At 42.5% G+C, this 25,017-nt stretch overlaps 1 protein-coding gene across 1 annotated transcript in view; it reads right to left on the bottom strand.

Moving 5' to 3' along the window:
* The window catches only part of fer1l6 (fer-1 like family member 6), a 113,214-nt gene that overhangs the window by 65,012 nt on the left and 23,185 nt on the right, over positions 1-25,017 (bottom strand). The window contains exons 16-19 of the mRNA XM_083638767.1: positions 22,553-22,673; positions 11,058-11,158; positions 10,816-10,918; positions 8,525-8,644 (exon numbers count right to left, since the gene is read on the bottom strand). Coding sequence (XP_083494893.1) covers positions 8,525-8,644; positions 10,816-10,918; positions 11,058-11,158; positions 22,553-22,673 — 445 coding nt within the window. The remainder of the gene's footprint in view (positions 1-8,524; positions 8,645-10,815; positions 10,919-11,057; positions 11,159-22,552; positions 22,674-25,017) is intronic.

Raw genomic sequence — 25,017 nt, 5'->3', positions numbered from 1 at the left:
TGTTAATGATCCCGGGAGCGGATTATTACATTGGTGCCAGAAGTGTAACTACGAACTTTGGTCGCTCGCCTCGCACGAGGTTCCAGCTAGCTGCAAGCTAACTGAGCTGGATTCGCCTCGGGTAGTTAGCTGAGGTGCTAACGTTGAACACGGACTGTTGCTGCTCGTCGCGGAGGTTCCAGCCAGCTGCAAGCTAATCGGGCTGGATTTCCCTCAAGTAGGCCGGCTTGAGTGCTACAGTTGGCGTGTGAGAAGGAGCAAGGAGGAGCGGAGAAGAAGTGAAAATTAACGCCTTGGAGGATCGGCCAGGCGTGGGCGGCTAGCTGTGTCTGCTAGCTGCTGAAAGGTTAGCTGTGTCTGCTAAACTGCTGCAAGGCTAGCTGTGCGTGCTAGCTGGGGTGCTAGCTGGGGGTTAGCTGTTGTGCTAACTGCTACAAACACCACGTGGAATGGCACACGTTGGTGGACCCTCGTCGTTGGACGGGGGGAGGGAGGAGCTACCGACTCCGGAGTTCAGCGCGGTACTGGCTGGCATGGAGACACGCCTGAAGCAGGAGTTCAGCGCGGTGCTTGCCGGCGTGGAGGCCCGCTTGATGCGGGAGATCAGACAGCTGTTGGAAGCGACGCCTGTCTGGGCAGAGGAGCTTATGAAACGGCTGCAGGAGGTCACGCAGCACGGAGAAAAGCGGACGGAGGAGCCGCAGAAACTGTGTTGGACTTGTGGAGCACAGGGTCATCTGGCGAGGTGGTGTCACAGCATTCATTCGGGGCAAACCAGGTACGTGGAGCAACGGTACTGGGGGCGCCCGGGTGTCTGTTGGTCGTGCGGGACGTCTGGACATCTGGCCAGGGAGTGTCCGGAGACTGTCAGAGGACAGAGGACAGCGGGAGAGGAGAGATGCGCAGGCGGCTGGCAGGTGAGACTCTGTTGGTCGTGTAAGAAGCCTGGACATTTGGCCAGGAACTGCACTGAGTCTGTGGAGGACGAAGGAGGGACACAGGCTGAAGAGAACATTATTCGAGTCGGGGGACTGACGATTGTGTCTCCAGAGGAGAATGTGTGCAGCCGGGGGGAAGAGGTTATTCAGGTCAGAAGAGTGTGGACTGCGTGTCCAGATGGACGGGTGTTGCTAACGCCGGAGGAGCCTAGCTGCTCTGCAACCCCCATGGTAGAGGACATCATCTGCAATGCTGTTACAGTCGGGAGAGCAACGCTCCTGTCTCCGGGTGAGCGAGAGGGGTCAACGCCGGAGGAGCCAGCCCAACCTGACTGCTCCACACCCCCCACGGTTGCTGTGAAGGAGGCCGAGGTGGAGATTGCGGCCGGTTGTGGTACCCCCGCTGACCTCAACACGCCGCCCCCTGGGGGAGCGGGACGGGAGGACGACCGAGTGAAAGAGGTGGTCCTGGAGGACGACGTCAGGGACTTCCGGGAGGCCGCCGGGCGTGAGAAGAGACGCCTACAGATGGAGGATGCGGATATCGGTCCGATGTATGCGTGGGTGGCGGCCGGACGCCGGCCCCCTGTGGAGGAGATTCACACGTGTTCGGGTGCCACGAAGGGACTGTGGAACCTGTTTTCGGACCTGCACCTGGGTGAATATGGGGTTTTGGAGAGAAAGGGGCACGGGAAAAGCGGGACCCAGTGGGTTGTACCTGGTTGCCTGCGAAAAGCGTTACTGAAGATGATGCACGAGGGCCCATGCGGTGATCGTGGGCCCGAAGAGATGCTCAGCCTCATCCGTGGACGTTACTACTGGGGCAAACAAAAGGAGGACGTGCGGAGATACTGCAGGGCGTGTGATGACTGTAGAGCACAGAAGAGGGGCTGAAAAAGAGTCACCCTGCAGAGGACTAACCCCACTGGGGGTTGAGAGGGAGTGGTGTGCTTCAGGTGGGACAGAAGCTGTAAAAGGGGGGATGGAAATGGTGGTGGTTTAAATGAATGGAAATGTGTGTAGAATTTAAATGAATGGGAAAAGAGAAACGAAATAATTGAAATGTGAGTGAAAATGAGTGTAAAAGGAAAGGGGGAAAATGTCAATGATGTAGATGATGGTGTGTGGAAAAAAAGAAAAGAAAAGACTGTTGTGGGGATAGGAAAAAAAGATATTGGGAAAAAGTGTTGATGTGTTGGTGTGTTTTGGTACAGGGGGATATGTGTGGGTTGTGGGTGCCCGCGTGGGAGCGGGCCTAAGAAGGGAGGGGGTAATGTGGCGACCCAGAGTTTGACATGTCGGTGGCGATTACGACGTTACGTGAAGGCAGCGGACCAGCCAGTGTATAGGGGACTTCCGGTCTCGGGTGGGGAGCGAGTCTGGGACGGGAGGACGACCGAGTGAAAGAGGTGGTCCTGGAGGACGACGTCAGGGACTTCCGGGAGGCCGCCGGGCGTGAGAAGAGACGCCTACAGATGGAGGATGCGGATATCGGTCCGGTGTATGCGTGGGTGGCGGCCGGACGCCGGCCCCCTGTGGAGGAGATTCACACGTGTTCGGGTGCCACGAAGGGACTGTGGAACCTGTTTTCGGACCTGCACCTGGGTGAATATGGGGTTTTGGAGAGAAAGGGGCACGGGAAAAGCGGGACGCAGTGGGTTGTACCTGGTTGCCTGCGAGAAGCGTTACTGAAGATGATGCACGAGGGCCCATGCGGTGATCGTGGGCCCGAAGAGATGCTCAGCCTCATCCGTGGACGTTACTACTGGGGCAAACAAAAGGAGGACGTGCGGAGATACTGCAGGGCGTGTGATGACTGTAGAGCACAGAAGAGGGGCTGAAAAAGAGTCACCCTGCAGAGGACTAACCCCACTGGGGGTTGAGAGGGAGTGGTGTGCTTCAGGTGGGACAGAAGCTGTAAAAGGGGGGATGGAAATGGTGGTGGTTTAAATGAATGGAAATGTGTGTAGAATTTAAATGAATGGGAAAAGAGAAACGAAATAATTGAAATGTGAGTGAAAATGAGTGTAAAAGGAAAGGGGGAAAATGTCAATGATGTAGATGATGGTGTGTGGAAAAAAAGAAAAGAAAAGACTGTTGTGGGGATAGGAAAAAAAGATATTGGGAAAAAGTGTTGATGTGTTGGTGTGTTTTGGTACAGGGGGATATGTGTGGGTTGTGGGTGCCCGCGTGGGAGCGGGCCTAAGAAGGGAGGGGGTAATGTGGCGACCCAGAGTTTGACATGTCGGTGGCGATTACGACGTTACGTGAAGGCAGCGGACCAGCCAGTGTATAGGGGACTTCCGGTCTCGGGTGGGGAGCGAGTCTGGGAATACGAGGAAGCGGACAGGACGTGTGTGTAGCTAGGAGCTGTGTGTGTAGCTAGAAGCTATGAGTGTGAACCAGGAATAAAGACTGTACCAAGTATTGCCTCTTCTCCTCCTCACTTAATGATCCCGGGAGCGGATTATTACAGTAGTTTCAAACCGGCCGATTACGATAGAGGATTTAAACAGTGGGTAACGAAGGGAATCACAGCATGGTGTACATTAGTGAATGATGGGCAGCTGGAGAGTTTTCAGAATATAAAAGATAAATACAATTTGGAGAAAAACGAATTTTACAGGTATCTACAACTAAGGGATTATTATATCAAGGAAATCAAGGGAGATCCCTCCATAGAAGTGTTCGGTGTGATCAAAATTATAATTAATTCATATTCCCATACTAGGCACTTCACCACTTAAGTGTAACACTTAAGAGAGAGTAGAGTAGCCTTCATACTGTATCTATGTATTTGTTATCATGTAACCTGTCGAATGGAAGGTGTAGTATTCTTCTTTTAGCACTGACATGCTGCATGTACATCCTGTCTGTGTTTTGCTGTAATTTTGATGTCTGTAATGTGTGGTATCTCTTGCGATGACACGCTACAGGTATATCAGTTTGTTGCGTACATCCTGTCTGTGTTTTGCTGTAATTTTGATGTCTGTAATGCTGTGGTATCTTTTGCGATGACACGTTACATGTATATTTCAGTTTGTGCGTTGAATGAATGTAATGAGTGATTGTTTTGATATTTATTGGGGACTACGGATGTAAATTAGCATTAGCTAACTCCGGCATATTTACATGTTTTCGTATATAGAGGCTTCTGTATTTCTGAACATGTCCATTAATGTGCATTGTCCCGTCACAATAAACCAATAAAGTAAAGTAAAGTAAAGTAATAATAATAACATCAGAATTATATCTGCGTTATACCAAGCATTGAAGACAAATAAAAACTCAACTGAATATATCAAAGAGCAATGGGAGTCAGAGCTCAATATAAAAATCTCTGAAGAGGATTGGCAAAACATGTGGACAATACACCAAACATCCACCAGTTCACGGGTATGGAGAGAGTTTTTTTTCTTGGAAAAACTTGATACGTTTTTTTTATCACGCCCAAGGTTAAGAGTAAATATTCTAATATAAATGTACAATGTTGGAGAGAATGTGGATCAACAGATGCAAATCACACACATATATTTTGGAATTGTTACAAATTAACATTGTATTGGACTGAGATTCATAAGTTTGTACAGAAGATACTAAGATATGATATCCCTAAGAGTTACAGTGTACTATATCTATGTAACTTCACTGAAGAAAATGTACGATTGCGAGATAGATATTTGACCAAAATCTTGTTAATAGCTAGTAAAAAAGCTGTCACAAGGAAGTGGGGACAAGTAGAACCTCCTACTCAAGAGCAATGGAGGGGTATAATAGAAGAAATCTATAGCATGGAGAAACTGACTTATCGATTAAGACTACAGGAACAACAACTGGAAGAGAAATGGGAGAAATGTCTAGCTATCCCCACCCTGATTAGCTACAGAACAAACAAAGATTATCTCTCAGCACGTCCTGTTCCAGGACCAAGCCTAGTATCTGTTCTCCAGGGACACTCTGAAAAGCATTTACAAAATCAACCCAGCAATGCAAGTATCAAGGCTGCACTGCTAAATATTAGGTCACTTGTAAGCAAGTCGCTTCTAATAAACGATCTGATTACGAGTCATAAACTGGACCTCATGTTCCTCACAGAGACCTGGCTTGATCTAAACAACAGGGAATATGTTCTTAATGAGTCAGCCCCACCTAACTTTAACTACATTGACGCCCCCAGAGTCGGTAAGAAGGGGGGAGGAGTAGCTATTATTTTCTCTGATGTTTTTCAATGTAAGCAGGTATCGTTTGGCGACTTTTCATCGTTTGAATATCTGGCCGCTGTTCTGAAGTGCTCTCCCTCTATTTTACTACTGATTATATACAGACCACCTAAGTACTCTAGTAGTTTTTTTGATGAATTTTCAGAACTCCTTTCTATAATCTCCATAGAACACGACTGTTTAACTATTGCAGGAGATTTTAATATTCATATTGACAACCCCAATGATAATAATGCCAAAGAATTGAATAACCTCCTTGACACTTTTGACCTGTTACAACATGTCTCTGGGCCCACTCACAATCGAGGCCATACCCTAGACTTATTTATCACCAAGGGCTTTGAGTCATCGTTTCTTTCAGCTAGTGATGTTGCTCTGTCCGACCATCTCTGTATCTTTCTTGAACTCAAGGTCACCCCTATCGCTCTTACTCGGTCAAAAACCATCAAAAAGCGTCACATCAACGAGAGCACTAGAACACGGTTCATGGAGGCTTTCTCGCTGGCCCCTTCCCTCTCCTCAGCCTCTGTCAATGATCTCCTAGATAACTTCAATTCTAAAACCCTAAAGGCTATTGATGCTGTAGCTCCCATTAGATCTAAACTAATCTCCGGTAAGAAAAAAGCACCATGGAGAAACGCTCCCTCTGTAAATAACAAAAAAAGAGATTGTAGGAAAGCCGAGCGCAAATGGCGGAAAACTAAACTTCACATCGATTATGACATCTATAAAAATAGTCTTCACTCCTACAACCAGGAACTAAAAAATTCCAGAAAATTCTTCTTCTCCGACATTATCAGCAAAAACACCAATGACGCTCGCACTCTTTTTGCCACTGTTGACAGGCTGACAAACCCCCCCCCACAAATTGCCCCTGATCTTCTATCCAATGTCAAATGCAATGAATTTGCGACCTTCTTTAGGGATAAAATTATAAATATCAGACTAACTATTTCCACATCAAGAACAAATGTGGCTCCGCCGCACCCACAGAATAGGTGCTTAATTAACATGACTCAGTTCAATGTCATTGACCACAAGAAACTAGAAGAAACGATACGAGGCCTTAAATCCTCATCGTGTTGCCTAGACACCCTGCCAACAAGCTTTCTAAAAAATGTCTACAGTTGCCTGGCGACCGACATACTGAAGATAATTAATACCTCTCTTCTTACAGGCATTTTTCCAAAATCTCTAAAAACTGCAGTTGTTAAGCCCTTGCTAAAGAAGCGTAGCCTCGACCCCTCTATAATCAGCAATTACAGACCAATATCAAATCTTCCCTTTATTAGCAAAATACTCGAAAAAACTGTCTACCAACAACTCAATACCTTTCTATCCTCCAATGATCTCCTAGATCCCTTCCAATCAGGCTTCCGACCCCATCATAGCACCGAAACTGCGCTTATCAGAGTTATAAATGACATCCGAATGAACACTGATTCAGGTAAAATCTCAATCTTAATGTTACTAGACCTCAGCGCTGCCTTTGATACGGTTGACCACGAAATTCTATTGGACAGACTGGAAAACTGGGTCGGGCTTTCCGGCACGGTCCTAGAGTGGTTCAGATCTTATCTGCAAGACAGGAACTACTTTGTCTCCATTGGCAACTACACATCTGAACAAACCAAAATGACATGTGGGGTACCCCAAGGATCAATTTTAGGTCCTGTCCTGTTTAACCTTTATATGCTCTCTCTGGGCCTAATTATGCAAAAAAACAAAATAGCTTATCATAGCTATGCAGATGACACCCAACTCTACATAGCCCTCTCATCGGATGACTATGCCCCCATAGAGACACTGTGTCAGTGCCTTGCGCAAATTAATGATTGGATGTGCCAGAATTTTCTCCAACTTAATAAAGACAAACAGAGATAATTGTCTTCGGCAAAAAAGAAGATAGGCTCAAAGTTACTGCTCACCTCGAATCCCTATCTTTGAAGCCAAAGGACCAGGTAAAAAATCTTGGCATTATTATTGACTCTGATCTAAATTTCAACTCCCACATCAAGCTTATAAGAAAATCTGCCTTCTATCATCTAAAAAATATAGCAAGGATTAGAGGCTATATGTCCAAACAAGATCTTGAAAAACTAATTCATGCTTTCATTTCTAGCAGGCTAGACTACTGCAACAGTCTTTTCAATGGTCTTCCCAAAAAAGCTATTAAACAACTACAGCTCATTCAGAATGCGGCTGCTAGAGTTCTAACAAGAACCAAGAACGCTGAACACATTACACCAGTTCTCAAATCCCTGCATTGGCTGCCAGTAAATCTTAGAATAGACTTTAAAATTCTGCTAATAGTTTACAAATCTCTCAACGGGTCAGGCCCACACTACATCTCTGAAATGCTTCTACACTATGAACCATCCAGATCCCTGAGATCTTCAGGCACTGGTCTACTAATTGGCCCGAGGACCAAATCAAAACATGGTGAAGCCGCGTTCTCCCACTATGCCTCTCATAACTGGAACAAACTCCCTGAACACATTAGATCTGCCCCTACTCTGCCTATTTTTAAATCCAAGCTAAAGACCTTTATGTTTACTCTTGCTTTTAACTGCTACTAAACTACTGCCTCTCTCGGCCTGTAATTAAAAAAAAAGATTCCTGTACATTTCCAACAAATGGACTGTGCATGTAATAATAATACTGAAGAATGCCTTGTAACTTATTTAAAACAGAAATAATGTTTCATGTTTGTTAATTTGAGTATATATTTTAACTAAAACTGTCGGCTGTGTTTTTTATGTGTTTTTTATATGTGCATTGCTTTGCTGCTTGTTTTTTCGATTATTTTTTTGTAAAGCACCTTGAATTGCCTTTGTGTATGAAAGGTGCTATATAAATAAAATTTGACTTGACTTGACTTGACTAGTAAAAAAGCTGTCACAAGGAAGTGGGGACAAGTAGAACCTCCTACTCAAGAGCAATGGAGGGGTATAATAGAAGAAATCTATAGCATGGAGAAACTGACTTATCGATTAAGACTACAGGAACAACAACTGGAAGAGAAATGGGAGAAATGGACAATATTCAAATCACAAAACAGCGACGAAGATAACTGATAAAACAAGCAGGAGATTGACGGACTCACTGGAGGAAAAGGAAAAAATGAAAGTAGCACCCAAACAGGATTTTTTTTTTCTATGTCATTTTCTTTTTCTTATAATTATGTATGTCCTTTTTGTATAAGTCTTGTCCTTTATATGTATACTTGTTCAGAAAATGAAACTCAATAAAAACTAAAGTGTAAAAAAAAAACACACACACACACACCTCCTCCACCAGGAAGCGTAAACACACGTAAATACACACCTCCTCCACCAGGAAGCGTAAACACACGTAAATACACACCTCCTCCACCAGGAAGCGTAGTTTGTGTGAGAGTTTGGTGGCTTCCTGCAGCAACACTTTAATGCTGCCAGATTTCCTCCTCCTCTCTGCCATGGCCTCTGCCTCTCCAATCATACTGTCCTGCAACAGACACACACACACACGTATACACACACACACACACACACACACACACACACACGTACACACACACACGCACGTATACACACACACACACACACACACACACACGTATACACACACACACACACACACACACACACACACGCACGTACACACACACACACACACACACACACACACACACACACACACACGTATACACACATGCACGCACACAATTCAAACATGATCAACATAATGACTGTCTCTGGCCGTTCACTACCATTCTTTTTTTTAGCCTGGTTCATAGCTGAAGCAGGAAGTAAGCGGTGAGTTGGTGACTTTGGATCTGTATATAAATATATATATAAATATATAATATGTTACACACAAAGTCTCCCCTGTCCCTTAAACTACATCTTATACTACATCTCACGCCCGACCCATAAACACAAAAAAGACAAAATAGAGTAAAGTAATGACAGTTATACCTGACCATGGTAAAGTAATGACAGAGTTATACCTGACCATGGTAAAGTAATGACCATAATCAACACAGAAGACACAGAAAGAGTGAGCAGCATGTTAATATATATATATGCACTGAGGACACGGGGACACACACCCTCAGCGTCCGCGGCGGGAATCAAACCCAGGACCTTCTTGCTGTGAGGCGACAGCACTACCACTGTACCACTGTGCCCCTCTTCTAACAAAAGTCCTCTAGCTCTTTGAGTTCCTAGATAAAGGCTCTGTCATCAAAAGAGCTAGATTACAGCAGAGCCCTGTATTCACCTTATTCACCACGCCCACTTTCTCTGTCTTCCGCATTACACGCAATATACCTTATTCGATTGATGTCACTCACGTACGGGCACGCCCACCGCCACCATGTTCTCGACATAGCGCTGCAGCTCTTAAGTGACAGCCTATGTGAGAGCAGCGTTTATAGGAAGCTAGCCGCCGTTAGCGTTACCTGTATCGTTCCAATTGTGTTCGGATGGTGACCTGCGTTAGGCATGGCTGTAGTAATGACAGCAATCAAGTCCCCGTGGTTTGTTTCTATCTCTACCGTCCTCAGACGTGAAGGGAGCGAGACGGAGGATACGTCAGCAGCACAGGAGATGTGTGGATAGTTAGGAGAGACAGGTGAAACTTTCTGACAGCTCCTCACAGCAAAGTCTGTTCACCTCGTTTTTTCTTTTGTTTATTATTACAGGCATTAACGGCAGCATACAAACAACAACTCTGGGGTTTTTATTGCTGTCATCACTATCGCTATTTTGTAATGGAACAGAAATGACAATAAGGCCGTTACTATAGTTGTCAGCTGCAGGACGGTATGTCAACAATATGGCGCTGTCCGGGGTTAGCGAATAAGGTCTATTGTATGTGTTCTTCCAGTTCAGCGCTAGTTGGCAGCCAATTTCAAAAGAAAACGTCACTATAATAATGAATGAAGTTTTTAAGAATTCATTCAGAATTAAGCTACACTTCAGCCAACTTCAGTGACATGTTCATAACGTTACTGCTGCGAGGAGTCGATGGCTGTACCCAGTCGGCATTTAATGTTAGTTACAAAAGCACGTCGACAGTGTTTTCTCACTGCCAGTAGCCTAACTACAGTAGGGTTTTACAGATAGTCCGACCAGCCAGCACAGCCAGCGCACCCAGTCCTCGCTGCTCGTTAAATATTTCCAAATAGGCATTATTCTGATAAACTGGTCACATATATGTTACGTTTTCACCCGAAAAATATTAAAACTTAAAACTTTTTTTTGCTGGAAAACAGCTTTTTGACAAGTCTAAAAATGACTACGGTAGGCGTAATCTACTTCCGTTTCTAAATCCGGAAAGACGATTACAAAATAGCGTCATGCAGAAGCGTCCTTGTATGTTCAAAGAATAAGGTGACTATAGAAGAGTCGCAACATCTCCATTCACTCCAATGGACCAGTTTTGTTACTCTCAAGAGTTCCAGGAAGTAAGGTCCTGGATTAAGCAGCACTGTCGAGTTGCAGCAAAATGGACAGTTTGTGTTTGAAAGTTTTTATCAGCTTTATTTTAGCATTCAAAAGTAGCGTGAGACCCTTCCTGGCTGTTCATTGGCTAATGAGTCACACATTTTGGTCCTCCGCTGACGCCACTCTCTCTCTCAATTGCTCTGGATTACAGGGAGCGTTGCCTACCAGTTCCTGTTTGCACATGGTGAGGCGTTTCCTGTCTAGCTGGGTCAGGTAACTTTTCTTTTGCTCCGCCTTCTGCTTGGCTTCTGCTGTGACTATGAAACTCCTGTAGAGGAACACACACACACACACACACCATAGAAAACGATAGGACTGGGAAGCCGTGGTTGTCGGACTTTCACGGCAGCCCCTGGACGTAGACTGAGAAAACAAAATATCACGATCTGATTGGTTGGCTTGAATACCTGGCGTCCATACAGAATTCTTGGAGGGCCGTTCTGAGCAGAGGCTCTGCCCCCGGGTCTGCCCTCCTGTTCAGTTCAGCGGCTCTGGCCATGTCCTCTTCCTGAACGAATAGAGAGCCAAAGTTGACGTCACTTCCTGCTTCAGGATGCGCACCCGGAGATTTCACTTTTTTTAACAGACCAAATAAGAAAAGAGATTGACAAAGGTAATTTGTGCGGTTTGGTGTTGCTTGACCTCCAAAAAGCCTTTGACACAGTCAACCATACCCAGCTTTTAAGTCAAGTTGAAGCCTTAGGGGCTAACAGCTCCACTCTCAATTGGTTTACGTCCTACCTTCTGGGAGGGAACAAGTGGTTGAGGTAAATGGTGTCCTGTCTGATGCCAAACCTATTGTTTGCGGGGTGCCACAGGGAAGTGTTTTAGGCCCTCTTTTATTTTTACTTTATATCAATGACATGAATGATGCTTGTTCTCGTGATCTATTCTTTTATGCCGATGACTCGGCTCTCTTGGTATCTCACAAACAGCAATCCATCCTGGAGACCACCCTGAGCGCCGAGTTATCTAAGGTTAATGCCTGGTTGACTGATAACATGCTTTCACTACACCTGGGGTGTATTCTAGAAGGTAGCTTGGATGGTAAGAACATGACCAACAAAGTAATAAGTAGGGTCACGGCTTGGACCAAATCCTTTGCTAGAACTGCCAAATTTCTCGACAGAGATTCAATTTTAATCTTAGCCAACTCGCTGATTTTATGTCACTTTGACTTTGCTTGCACTTCCTGGTTTGAGAGTTTACCGAAACTTCTCAAAGGCTGACTGTGCAGAATAAACTGATGAGTTAATCTTAATCTGAGCACCCGGTCACATCTTGGCAGGGGCCATTTTCAAGAGCTTAACTGGCTTCCAGTAGAAGCTAGGGTCACTCTGTCCAGACTTAGCCTGGTTCACAAGATCATCCATGGTGCTGTCCCTGAGTTTTTAGTTAATTATTTTATGCATGCAGGGAAGCTCATAGTGTTTTTACAAGATCTAGTATTGCCAACTTGTGTTTCTTCCGATTTAAAAGTCTGGCTGGTGTAGATAAATAATCCTGTTCATTACTACTCCAGGAAGATAGAGGGCGCTGTGAACTGCAGACACAGTGTCTGGGCGGAGCCTAGACCAAAGGTTATAAAGAAGTAAGACCTCCTTTGTTCGGGGTCATTTGCCATCTTAAGGAAGTAGTGTAAGCAGGCAGTGATCCGGATCCGTGTATGGACTTTTGTTTTTGTAAATAAACTATGTTACAATTTACTCTCTAGTAAATGGACTTATTTAAAGGTTAAAACGAAATATCTCACCACAGTTTGGTTGCCGAAACCCGTGTCGAGGGGGGAAGTATAGTGGTATAGTCAGAGCAGGCTTTGGGCCTGAGGTTTGGGGCCATTGTTTCACGTCGGACCTGAATTCCTGTGGAGCGCGCAAATCAACAACAACACAGGCAGAGCAGGCCGGCGAGAAGCAAATGGAAAGCCAAGGTGAGTTGTAATTTGATTATTTGGAAATGCAAAAGTCTAAGTGTGTTGTGTGTTAAATGTGCCCAATAGATGATTGGTTACCGAATGATTAAAAGAGCATAAAGAATAGCGTGGAAGAAAGATCGCTATGTTGCTATTGGGAAATTTGATTAAGAGGCAAGTTGGAGCCTCAAGGATCCACTAGGTGGAAATCATTAAACATTATAAGGTAACTGAGTTCGGTAACTAATCATATTATTGATGTAACAGATATTCTGCTGCTGATTGTGTAGGCCTACCAGTGAGAGAGAATTAAGAACCTAGGTAAATAAATAAAATCCTTAGAGGCTGTGCGGGAGGGGGGACGATCCTTTGTTCAGTAGTCTCTTAAAACAGACTGTTTCATCTACTTCTGGCGAATGCAGCTATACACATATGGTGGAAGCATTTGACCGTTAGATGGGGTTTTTATCAGAAGCAGAATCGTTCACAATGTGTGTGAATGAGACCTTAGAGGCCTGTAAAGTTTATGCTCTAGAGATAAAGACCTGAGAAAGCCAACTTGTCTGTTCTGGGAGACTGTTTAGTACAATAGTTAGCAGTGGCTAATGTGCTAACAAAGAAAGGGGAAGTCGCATTGGCGACCCATGAGACCACAGTAAATCCTTAGAGGAAGCGGAGTAAATGCTTTGAAGTCGCCGGATTTCCCCCGGTTGGGAGATAATTAGCGCTATATAAATAAATAAGTAATAAAACGTACGTTAGTCATCCAGTGACTGAATTAGCTAGCAAATAAAAAGTGTATGGTAAGGAATGTTGAAGGGAGTTTATGTGAGAAACGGTAAGCTTAAAAGCTGGCCGCTCTGAGATAGTGGCACTCAGGAGATTTTGTATATACTGAAATGAAAAGAGACGCAGTACCAGTTGTGGTTGCACAAATTTAATAAGACGATGCTTCTAAGTGTGAATGCTATTCAGTTGCTGGGATGAACAATGGTAGCAGAATTTGTTGCATGTGGCTGTGTTGTTTTACCGCGGTTGTTTGTTAAATCGGCTTGTATGAAAGAAAATCATTGACTATCACATCAATAGTTTCTATCCTCAGCTGGGGCTTAATAATTAGGGAATTAATTTATAAGCCAGCAGCTGCTTTACGCCGGTTGTTTATTGTGTGAGTTGGGGAGCACATGGCTGTCGGCCATTTTGAGTGTTGTTCACAAGGACAATGGGACTTGTAGTCTTTGTGTGAATGAATGTACTGCATGTGTAAAACTACAAATATTATACTCAAACGTGATTAGAAGTAAAGCACATGATTGTATAGTAAATAAGCAACTTGGAAAAATAAAGTAGAATTAGGGGAAACTTTGCTGTGTAATAACCTATTTGTGTAATTTTCAGAAATGGAGTTGAGAAATCAAGATAAGAAAATCCTGCCTATCCAAGAAATGATGAATCTGTATGGGCTCATGGCAGCAGAAAAGACAACTGAGTGGTCTTATTGGACACAGGGTTCATGGCCAGCTATGGGCACTTTTGAGAAAGCGAAATTAAATGCAGTGTTAGAACAATTATCTCTTAAACAATTGGATGACCAGGCCCGAAGGGAACATGAAATAGTATACAATTTATGGGCTGCTCAAATCGCCAAAAGACAAGCAGAGGAATTATTAGTACAAGCTATGCGTCAATTACAGATAGTTAAACATGAGAGTGTAGAATTATTGACAGGAGAGGAGAAAATAAGTATAACTGAGGCATTTGTAAATACAAAGCAAACAGAAATTGCAACAAAAGACAGAAGAGAAGGATTTCACAGGAAGCCACCTCACCCCCGCTCCCTTCAGGTAAATAGAGGGGGGAGGGGTGGGCAACAGGGCCAACATGAGATAGGAGGAGGCAGTGAATGTGCCGGCCTTTATATTCAGAGTCCGAATAGGGGAGTATGCAGAAAGCAAGATAGATGTTTTGTTTGTGGGAATCCTACACACTGGGCCCGAAATTGTCCAGATAATCCTTACAATGTGCAGGCTCCTTGAAGAATAAGAGTACAGAATGACTCCAGTTGGGTAAAAGGACTTAGTTATTTAACATAGTGACAATGCATCTCATCCCTTCTTCCTAAACAGAGATAAGAAGAGTTGAAGTAGGGGTGAGGGGGTAGAGAACAATAGCATTGAGTGAGACTTTGAGATGGTAAGATTTCAGGTGGAGAGCAAAATGAAAATTTGGTTGGGAATAAATAACACAGAATTGTCTAATTATGGTAATATCAATATCCATATTTTGAGTTGAATTTCGGATTCTTCCAATTTATGTTGCCAATTAGAATTAGAGACAAGGTGAAGGCTATGAATATAAACAACACGATGAACCTCATTTCAGATGAAGTCATTGTGGGTTAGAAATCCTTTGTTAGTATTTTATTGTGTTACACTGCTTTATGAAGATCCATATTTAACTTTGCTGAAAGTTGAGAAGAAGAGAAAATGAATTGTCTACCGCGATTAAGTCACAAGTAAATAAAGCACTATGTTCTTTTATTTCAGACGGAGTCCAGCTGAACTGGAGAAAATGAGAGCACAGAAAATTAAGTAATAAATGAAAATGGGATATCTATGCTAGGGGTTAACATATTTTGTGTGTGTTTCAGAAACGGAACCATGGGCTGCAGGAAGGGAATCAAGTTGTTCTGGAATGGGAGGAAGAGAGGAGGCAGTTGTTGTGTGCAGGAAAATTGTACATTATGAAGGGTATTAATGTTGGTTTTAACATTTCAGAAACAGGCCGAGATGAGATGAGCGGCTGGAAAAAACCCACAGTAGTGAAGAGCTGATAAGTTTCAAGCAAATGTAGTCAGGAATTATATTTACACAATGTTGTCTTGTCATTTAAATCTCTGAGACTTAACAGGAATGGGAGGAGAACTTGGAATAATCTAAATGCTAATTTTCTTACAGGGGACTGTAGGCTGAGAGGTGATGTCATGTAAAACTCTGAGGTGAAGCATAACATTACTTTACTTGCAGGAAGGAAGAAAAGCTGTTATTCCTAATTTAATATTTTCCTTTAGGTCGGACATGTGGTGATTAACAAATCTATTAGTGGGGAAATTAAACATCTGAATTAAATTTTAATTTCACAGAATGAGCAAGAGCGCTCACTACAGGATGTGAAAGCGATTGGTCCCCAGTAGGTGTGAGTATGCAAAAGGGAGTCAACACTAACCAAGCATTTGGCTAAAAAGAGGAGAGTGGGCTTTGTTTCAAAGAAAAACCTGCAGTGCAAGCTTTTGGTTACAGGAGAAGAAAAAGCAAGGCCAGTTCATGTTAATCTGTTATATCAAGGGGTGTCATTTAAGAATGATGTGCAGGGACAATTAACTCTTATTTTTCAGATACCAAGAAGGAGGGGAAGCAGTGCTTATGTGGAGAGCTTTAGTCAGTGCTTCAGCATAATAAAGCGTGGAAAGAGGGTAATCATTTAAAAGGAACTAATAAGACAACAGAATTTTGGTACTATTTTCCTTTCACAGAAGGGGAGTTGAAAAGAATTGGAAGTCATGCTGATCAAAGGTTTTATTGCAGCAAAAGTGATTGAAATGCTAATTTGAAGACCGAGAAGAGCCGTCTGTCTGTCATTGTAAACAGGGTTTGAAGAACAAAATTTGAATGTGAACTCCACAGTGGGTAAACTCCAACTAAATTAAAGTGTATTGGTTAATATTCAGTCTAATTTTATTTCGTCATAAGGAAGTGTGGAGGTTTGATGGAGAAAATAATCTTGCTTTTTAAAAGTGTAAATTGTCATTAATCTGTATGCTTGTCTGTTATACAGAGATGGACAATGGAGTGAAAATCTGGAAGCGATTTTCAGAGGGGGGAAGGAAGCGGAGAATAATGAGAATAATGAAGAATTAGGGAGTTCAGACTTGTGACTGTGTGTATGAGAGGGAAAGGGACGGACTTGACATTTTCGGACTGACTAGGAGAGAATTTTATTTGTTATAGAATCTAAGTGAGCTCAATACTGTAGATAGAGAATGGTTATTTGTGTTATTTGTTGTGTGATTAATTGTTTACAGGATCAGAAAGTAAGGTAAGTATGACGTGGAAATATGGGAACAGCTGAAATACTGCATGAATTAATACACTAACCAAACTAACTAATTCATAACTAATTATGAAAGTTGGGTGTTACAATAACCAAAAATGTATTGGGAATCGCCATGGAGAGGAATCGAGAGCAGGTAATCTTGAAAAGGAATCAATTTAAGAGGTGAGATGAATCATTCTTTATACAAATTATGCTGTTAATGTCAATTGAACTGAAATGAGAATCCTGAAGATCCATGTTTGTGTGGTGCCATGTAAATAATTTAAGTTATGTTTGTGTCTTTACAGAGAAGGAAGTGGAGACGGAGGATACAAAGAGCCAAAGAGGAGGGTTCAATGCAACAGATAGGAAATGACTCATTGATGGAACACTGGACAATTAATATTTGAAAATGTGTGATACAATCAATGAATATAGCAATTAATAATATGAAAATATAGGAAAAATAGTTTGGTGAGTATGAAAATGTATGCAGTACAAATTTAAATGTTGAAATAATGAGGGAAATTGTCCAGTGTTGCAGAAAGAGTCGCCAATGATAAGTTGAGTACAAAGAGTTATATTTGTATAATGTTTCTTGTTGAATAATCTTCAGCTATTTGCAATTGTAGTAGTGTTATTGTTTTAGTTTAATGCTGAGATACTGTGTGATTTTAAGCGTAAATGTGCAATCTGGATTGTGCAGTATTTTGAGATGAATTGGCAAGTTGAAAATTCAATACAGGTTTCTAAAGCACGGGCCTGAGGCCGAATGAGGTTTGTGGACAGATTTTGAGTGGTCCTTGGTTTGTCTCTCAAAATATACTAAATGTGGCCTCCCATTGATTAATAAGCCAGTTTACTTTGCAATTTTCCCTCACCTAATGCTAACCCTATCATCATACAGGTTGTCTAAGCCAAGTAGAAACAGCGTATGCAAAACAGAACCAAATAATGTGGAACGTAAGGAAAGAGGGGGTTTGATCTGATCACACGGAAGTTAAGCTTTTGTGTTGTTAGACCAATAAATTATCAAATACCCAATAAAATAAATTGTAAAATTGATGGCTTTTGAGCCAAACTTACATCTGCCATGAAGTCTTGGTTATGTGAAATCCTTGACAATGAACATAGTGTTATGGAAAGTACTGGAAAATCCTTGAATTTCATTTTGTAATGTCTGCATGAACGCTGGTTATAATGAATATGATTAACACTCTTATCCCCTAGGGTTAGATCAACAAAGGAGGGAGCAGTTAATTCGGAATAGAAGATACTTATGACTGTTGAGATAAACTGATTTATATAAAGGAGAACTAAGATTAGATTTTCTGTTTCAGGAAAACCAGGAACATCGAGGGAGACATCGAGTTCAAGACAAAGGAACATTTCAATAAAACAGACAGTTTAGCAGTGAGAAAGGATATTGATTTAATGAATGAAGTGGAATGGATGGAGTGTGTGTGAATAGCAAGTAGGTGGAGCCAATGAAGACGACCCAACGCGAGGACGAAGAAGAAATAAGACTGCCACAAGAATCCTGCACTCCCTAATTGAATTCAGAAACATATGCCAAATAATTGATAGTGAACTATAAACCTTGAAAGCTGTTAAGTGTAATAATATGTAATGTAAATGATTGAATTGAATGTATGTTGTGTCTAGTACTAGAGTATGTAACTAATTAATTCTAGAAGTATTGTATAAAAGGCCTATTATAATATAGTATAAACATTATCATTATATAATAAGCATCATCATGGACTTTTGGTATCGCTGGTAGGCGGGGTTATACACAGGCTTTTTAAGTGAGTGGTTCTATAAGAGGGAATAGAAGCTCGCAGAGGCCTTTCCCTACTTCGAAGGAAAGCAAATGGAAAAAGTAGGTTTACCTCTGCATGTGAATAAGCTGTTAAAAGTCACCGCACTCAGTGCAGAGCTGTGTGCAGGGTGGTTCATAACATGGTTCCCGGGTCATTTGATTCATAGAAGTGGTTTGGACTTCGTGGATTATGTGATCTGGGAAAGGCTGCGTTGTGGACCTGCTTGTGCGCATCTCTGGATGGGGTGAGATGTCAAAATGCTGATGATGTATGCTGATAGACAAAAGTTGCAAAACCTAAAAGCAACTTTATAATAAATCCTTCAGTTAAGTTTTTCCTTATAAGGAAAAAAAGGAGGGAACTGTAGATAAATAATCCTGTTCATTACTACTCCAGGAAGATAGAGGGCGCTGTGAACTGCAGACACAGTGTCTGGGCGGAGCCTAGACCAAAGGTTATAAAGAAGTAAGACCTCCTTTGTTCGGGGTCATTTGCCATCTTAAGGAAGTAGTGTAAGCAGGCAGTGATCCGGATCCGTGTATGGACTTTTGTTTTTGTAAATAAACTATGTTACAATTTACTCTCTAGTAAATGGACTTATTTAAAGGTTAAAACGAAATATCTCACCACACTGGTGAGGCCGTGTGTCCATCTAGCGTCTTTTTCTGACCGTTAAATGCTGGAAGTACACTGGGGAGCGCTGACCTCAGCGCACAATATGCAGGAAGCAGTCTGAAAGTAACGTTACCTCAGTGCAGTAGTTAGCTTGATAGCTGACAGCTAACATTAGCTAACAACACACATACAGTGATTTAGCTCAACACTCACCAGAAGTCTAGCCAATCTGCTCCCACAATTGAGCCTTTCTGTATCTCTTGTGATAGTTTCTCCATGTGATTAGTTGCCAGAAAAGGAGCACCCGACACCAGCGTCTTTCTGAAAAGTTAAATTATTCTAAGCTGGAAGTGCTGGGAGCCCGGCGCACAAAAACGCCGGAGCGCTCTGGAAATAGACGCTGGTTGCAGCGCACTTTCTCTAGACGTCCGCGTGCGCTCGCATAAGCTCTCCCCCCATTGGAAACAACTGGGAAAAAAACACTAGACCTGAGGAAAAGACGCTAGGTCGACACAGGCCCTAAGAGTACCTTTTGTTACACTGGAGCTGCAGAGTGGAACAGTTTGGACTTGCTTATTAAATCAGCCAACTCCCTTCACAGCTTTAAGCGGTTAACCAAAGCTTGGCTGATTAATAAGATTCCTATGTAGCTTCCCACATGCTCATCTTTTTCTTTCATTCAGCTTAATGTGTTCTGACTAGTTCTCTGAATCTATCATTGTAATGATGGTTCTAGGCGTACATAGTTCTCTGAATCTATCATTGTAATGATGGTTCTAGGCGTACATAGTTCTCTGAATCTATCATTGTAATGATGGTTCTAGGCGTACATAGTTCTCTGAATCTATCATTGTAATGATGGTTCTAGGCGTACATAGTTCTCTGAATCTATCATTGTAATGATGGTTCTAGGCGTACATAGTTCTCTGAATCTATCATTGTAATGATGGTTCTAGGCGTACATAGTTCTCTGAATCTATCATTGTAATGATGGTTCTAGGCGTACATAGTTCTCTGAATCTATCATTGTAATGATGGTTCTAGGCGTACATAGTTCTCTGAATATATCATTGTAATGATGGTTCTACCCACATGGAAAGAATCTATATGTACCCTATATGTTTTAATATAGGGCCACATATAGTTTCCCCATATATGGTGCATACATAAAATTGGCCGTTTTCCTATATTATATGTACATATATGTACCTATATGTATAGGTACATATATGTACCTATATGTACATATAATATAGGAAATCGGCCAATTTTATGTATGCACCATATATGGGAAACCTATATGTACATATATGTACCTATATGTAGGATTTTAAATAAATAAAAATAGCAGCGCACACGGGATTCGAACCCCGTTCTCCAAGGTTCAAGCCGTGCGCTCTAGTGCTGAGCTATACATTTTCTTGTACTAACCAGAGAGCCGGGCACATTATATACTCTCTCGCACACAACGTAGACCACAATTGTCAGCGATCGGGAAGTTATTTTATGTGATGCGTATGATCGTAACAGACTAAAATGATGTTGTGTGTGTGTGTGCATCTATAGTCTGTAGGCTGTACGGCTTCAGAGGTTAACTTCATTTAACACCAGAGACTCACAATAACATAGTGTGCCCAGAGCACCTCGTTCCGCACTTGGTGCAGACCGGTGCAGACTTGCTTTGGTCTAGTCAGTCACAGCTAGTAAGTACTTGCGCATGCTCGTTGCTGCAGGAACTGAATTCATTATTTTATAGTATTGCGCTAAACTATTAACCATAGTTGTGTCCTGGAAGCTTTTTGCTGGCACCACATAGCCTATAGTCCCATATTTATGATATTTCATGTGACATAAAATGCGTTGAAATGTAGTTTTCGTGTAGATCAGATTTCAACTCTCAGTTACACAATAAAAGACAATAAAATGCCAATTCACACACTATCAATATTGTCTCTATTCCAAACTACAACAAATGTTTTAACAATATGATGAACCAAATTGTGTTTTTTTACACGTTTACGTTGTAACCGCATTTTAGCCGGTTGAAAAGAGGGTGAAATTAGGTCTTAGACGTTCAAACCCAATATCACCCAGATTTAAACTAAAAATCAACGTTGAAAAAACGTTTTGTGCTCGCTGGGTATATATGGATTATGACACAGTGTATACAAACAGATTTGTAAATGACCTATATAGGAGGCATATACCTTGTATTGTGTACATATATGGCCTATATGTGGATATAAAGAAGTGAGACCTATAGGACCTGTATTATGAACATATAGGGCCTTTATGTGTATATAAAGAAGCTATATAGGAGACATATATGCCCTGTATGTGCACATATAGTACCTATATGTGGATATAAAGAAGCTATAGGAGACCTATATGCCCGGTATATGCACTTATATGCACCTGAATCTGGCCTATATGCAACCTATATGCGGCATAAATGTGGCCTATATGCGCATATATGCACCTAAATCTGGCCTATATGCAACCTATATGCGGCATATATATGGCCTATATGCTCCTATATGCGCATATATGCACCTAAATCTGGCCTATATGCAACCTATATGCGGCATATATATGGCCTATATGCTCCTATATGCGCATATATGCACCTAAATCTGGCCTATATGCAACCTATATGCGGCATATATATGGCCTATATGCTCCTATATGCGCATATATGCACCTAAATCTGGCCTATATGCAACCTATATGCGGCATATATATGGCCTATATGCTCATATATGCTGCATATAGGTTGCATATAGGTTGCATATAGTTGCATATATGTTCATATAGATTCTTTCCATGTGGGTAGGCGTACATAGTTCTCTGAATCTATCATTGTAATGATGGTTCTAGGCGTACATAGTTCTCTGAATCTATCATTGTAATGATGGTTCTAGGCGTACATAGTTCTCTGAATCTATCATTGTAATGATGGTTCTAGGCGTACATAGTTCTCTGAATCTATCATTGTAATGATGGTTCTAGGCGTACATAGTTCTCTGAATCTATCATTGTAATGATGGTTCTAGGCGTACATAGTTCTCTGAATCTATCATTGTAATGATGGTTCTAGGCGTACATAGTTCTCTGAATCTATCATTGTAATGATGGTTCTAGGCGTACATAGTTCTCTGAATCTATCATTGTAATGATGGTTCTAGGCGTACATAGTTCTCTGAATCTATCATTGTAATGATGGTTCTAGGCGTACATAGTTCTCTGAATATATCATTGTAATGATGGTTCTAGGCGTACATAGTTCTCTGAATCTATCATTGTAATGATGGTTCTAGGCGTACATAGTTCTCTGAATCTATCATTGTAATGATGGTTCTAGGCGTATCATAGTTCTCTGAATCTATCATTGTAATGATGGTTCTAGGCGTACATAGTTCTCTGAATCTATCATTGTAATGATGGTTCTAGGCGTACATACAAACAGCACAGCTATATTCTCCAGCATGTTAGAGTTGTACAGGCGGTAGCTTCTGTCCTCCCAGTGACTGAACACATGAACACACGGTTTCTGGCTCTCCAGAGGCAGATACATGTAGTACCTGCACACACAAACACACACACACACACACACACACACACACACACACACACACACACACACACACACACACACACACACACACACACACACACACACACACACACACACACACACTCATTATTTGGAGAGAAGAGATTTTGCAACCCAGCTGCCAGAATAAAACTGATATGTTAAATATATTAATATGTTAAATATGTTAATATAATATGTTAAATATGTTAATTAAATCATCAGTATATAAATGGGAGCTAGGGCTCTGTCTATCTGTTTATCTGTTTGTTTCTGTCTGTCTCACTGATGACATCATCATAAATTCACTCTCACACACACACACACACATACACACAAAGTCACGAGAGAGACTGAGGGAGAGGGAGAGAGACTGAGGCAGAGGGAGAGAGACTGAGGCAGAGGGAGAGAGAGCAGAGGGAGAGGAGGAGAGGGAGGGGGAGAGAGGAGAGGGAGAGTGAGACATTGCGCATACTGTATAAATGGGAGCTAGGTCTGTCTGTTTCTCTGTTTGTCCCACTGATGACATCATCAGTGATGCCATAAATCACACTGATGACATCATCAGTGATGTCATAAATCCCACTGATGACATCAACAGTGATGTCATAAATCACACTGATTCATATAAAAAGAAATAGAGTCCGCACACTGCTCGACTTGCTGCCAGTTGATTTATTTTTGACGTTTCGGTCAACAAGGACCTTCTTCAGAAATGAAGCAGGAAATGACAGAGCACTCTTATACAGTATGGGTCACACCCATCCACCAATTGGCAGAGGGGAAAAAAAAGTGTCATGTGAGCACAATCAACCAGTAAGAAAATAGAGTGCATCTTGCTTCACACAAGTAAATAAATCAATTAAGTATACAAACCCAAGACAAACAATTAAGAAAATGCAATATATGCCCAGTGTAGGAGATCAGATGGGGTGGAGCTAAAAAACGGCAAAGAAACTCCTGTTAAATCCTGTGTAGGAGAAACAAAGACCCCAATAGCCTACAATGGACAATGCAATACACAAATATTAAACAAAGGCAATAGTTACGAAGAAAGAGAACAGACTATTCTCCAATCATATAATCAGTAAAAGTACATTAAATATGAATATAGGTTACAAAAAGAGCACATAGGGCATACTGCTAACAGACAAGAAGTAGGCAGTTCAAAAATTCACATCTGAGTTACAAGAGTAGAAATACAAAAGTGGAAATAAAGATTAAAATAAGAGTAGCTACAGGAACGGTCTGAGGTCAAATGACTCATTCAGGCCCCTAGCAACTGTATCTAAAGTAGAGATCCATGCTTCTCTCCTTAGGAGTAGAGCGTTGAGGTCTCCTCCTCTAGGTGGCAGGCAGACATGCTCTATGCCAATATATTTCAATGATGATATACAATGTTGAGCCTAAATCGCACTGATGACATCATCAGTGATGTCATAAATTCACTCTCTCACACACACACACACACACACACAGTCACGAGATAAACTGAGGGAGAGGGAGAGGGAGGGGAGAGAGACTGAGTGAGAGGGAGAGGAGGAGAGGGAGGGAGAGAGAGGAGAGGGGAGAGAGAGACTGAGGGAGAGGGAGAGAGAGGAGAGGGAGAGAGAGACTGAGGGAGAGGGAGAGAGAGAGAGACTGAGGGAGAGGGAGAGAGAGGAGAGAGAGAGAGAGACTGAGGGAGAGGGAGAGAGAGGAGAGGGAGAGAGAGGAGAGGGAGAGAGAGGAGAGAGAGAGACTGAGGGAGAGGGAGAGAGAGGAGAGAGAGAGAGAGACTGAGGGAGAGGGAGAGAGAGGAGAGGGAGAGAGAGGGGAGAGAGAGAGAGACTGAGGGAGAGGGAGAGAGAGAAGAGGGAGAGTGAGGGGAGAGAGAGACTGAGGGAGAGTGAGAGGGAGACATTGCATGCAGCCGCGCACGCCATTAGGGGCAGGCAAGGCCACGCGGGCAGCCGAGCTGCGCAGCTACAACTTTCAGTATCACTTCCACAGCTTCCTCTGTCAAAGCCCGAGCTAACCCACTCGTCTCACCTGATCCCACTGATGACATCAACAGTGATGTCATAAATCGCACTGATGACATCATCAGTGATGTCATAAATTCACTCACACACACACACACACACACACACACAGTCACGAGATAAACTGAGGGAGAGGGAGAGCGAGGGGGAGAGAGACTGAGTGAGAGGGAGAGGAGGAGAGGGAGGGAGAGAGAGGAGAGGGAGAGGGAGAGAGAGGAGAGGGAGAGAGAGGGGAGAGAGAGAGAGGATAGGGAGAGAGAGAGAGAGGAGAGGGAGAGAGAGGAGAGGGAGAGAGAGGGGAGAGAGAGA

The sequence above is a fragment of the Poromitra crassiceps genome (genome assembly GCF_964638095.1).
Source record: "Poromitra crassiceps genome assembly, chromosome: 6".
NCBI lineage: Eukaryota > Metazoa > Chordata > Actinopteri > Beryciformes > Melamphaidae > Poromitra > Poromitra crassiceps.
The sequence above is the reverse complement of the archived record's forward strand: the minus strand, read 5'-3'. Positions and strand labels throughout refer to the sequence as shown.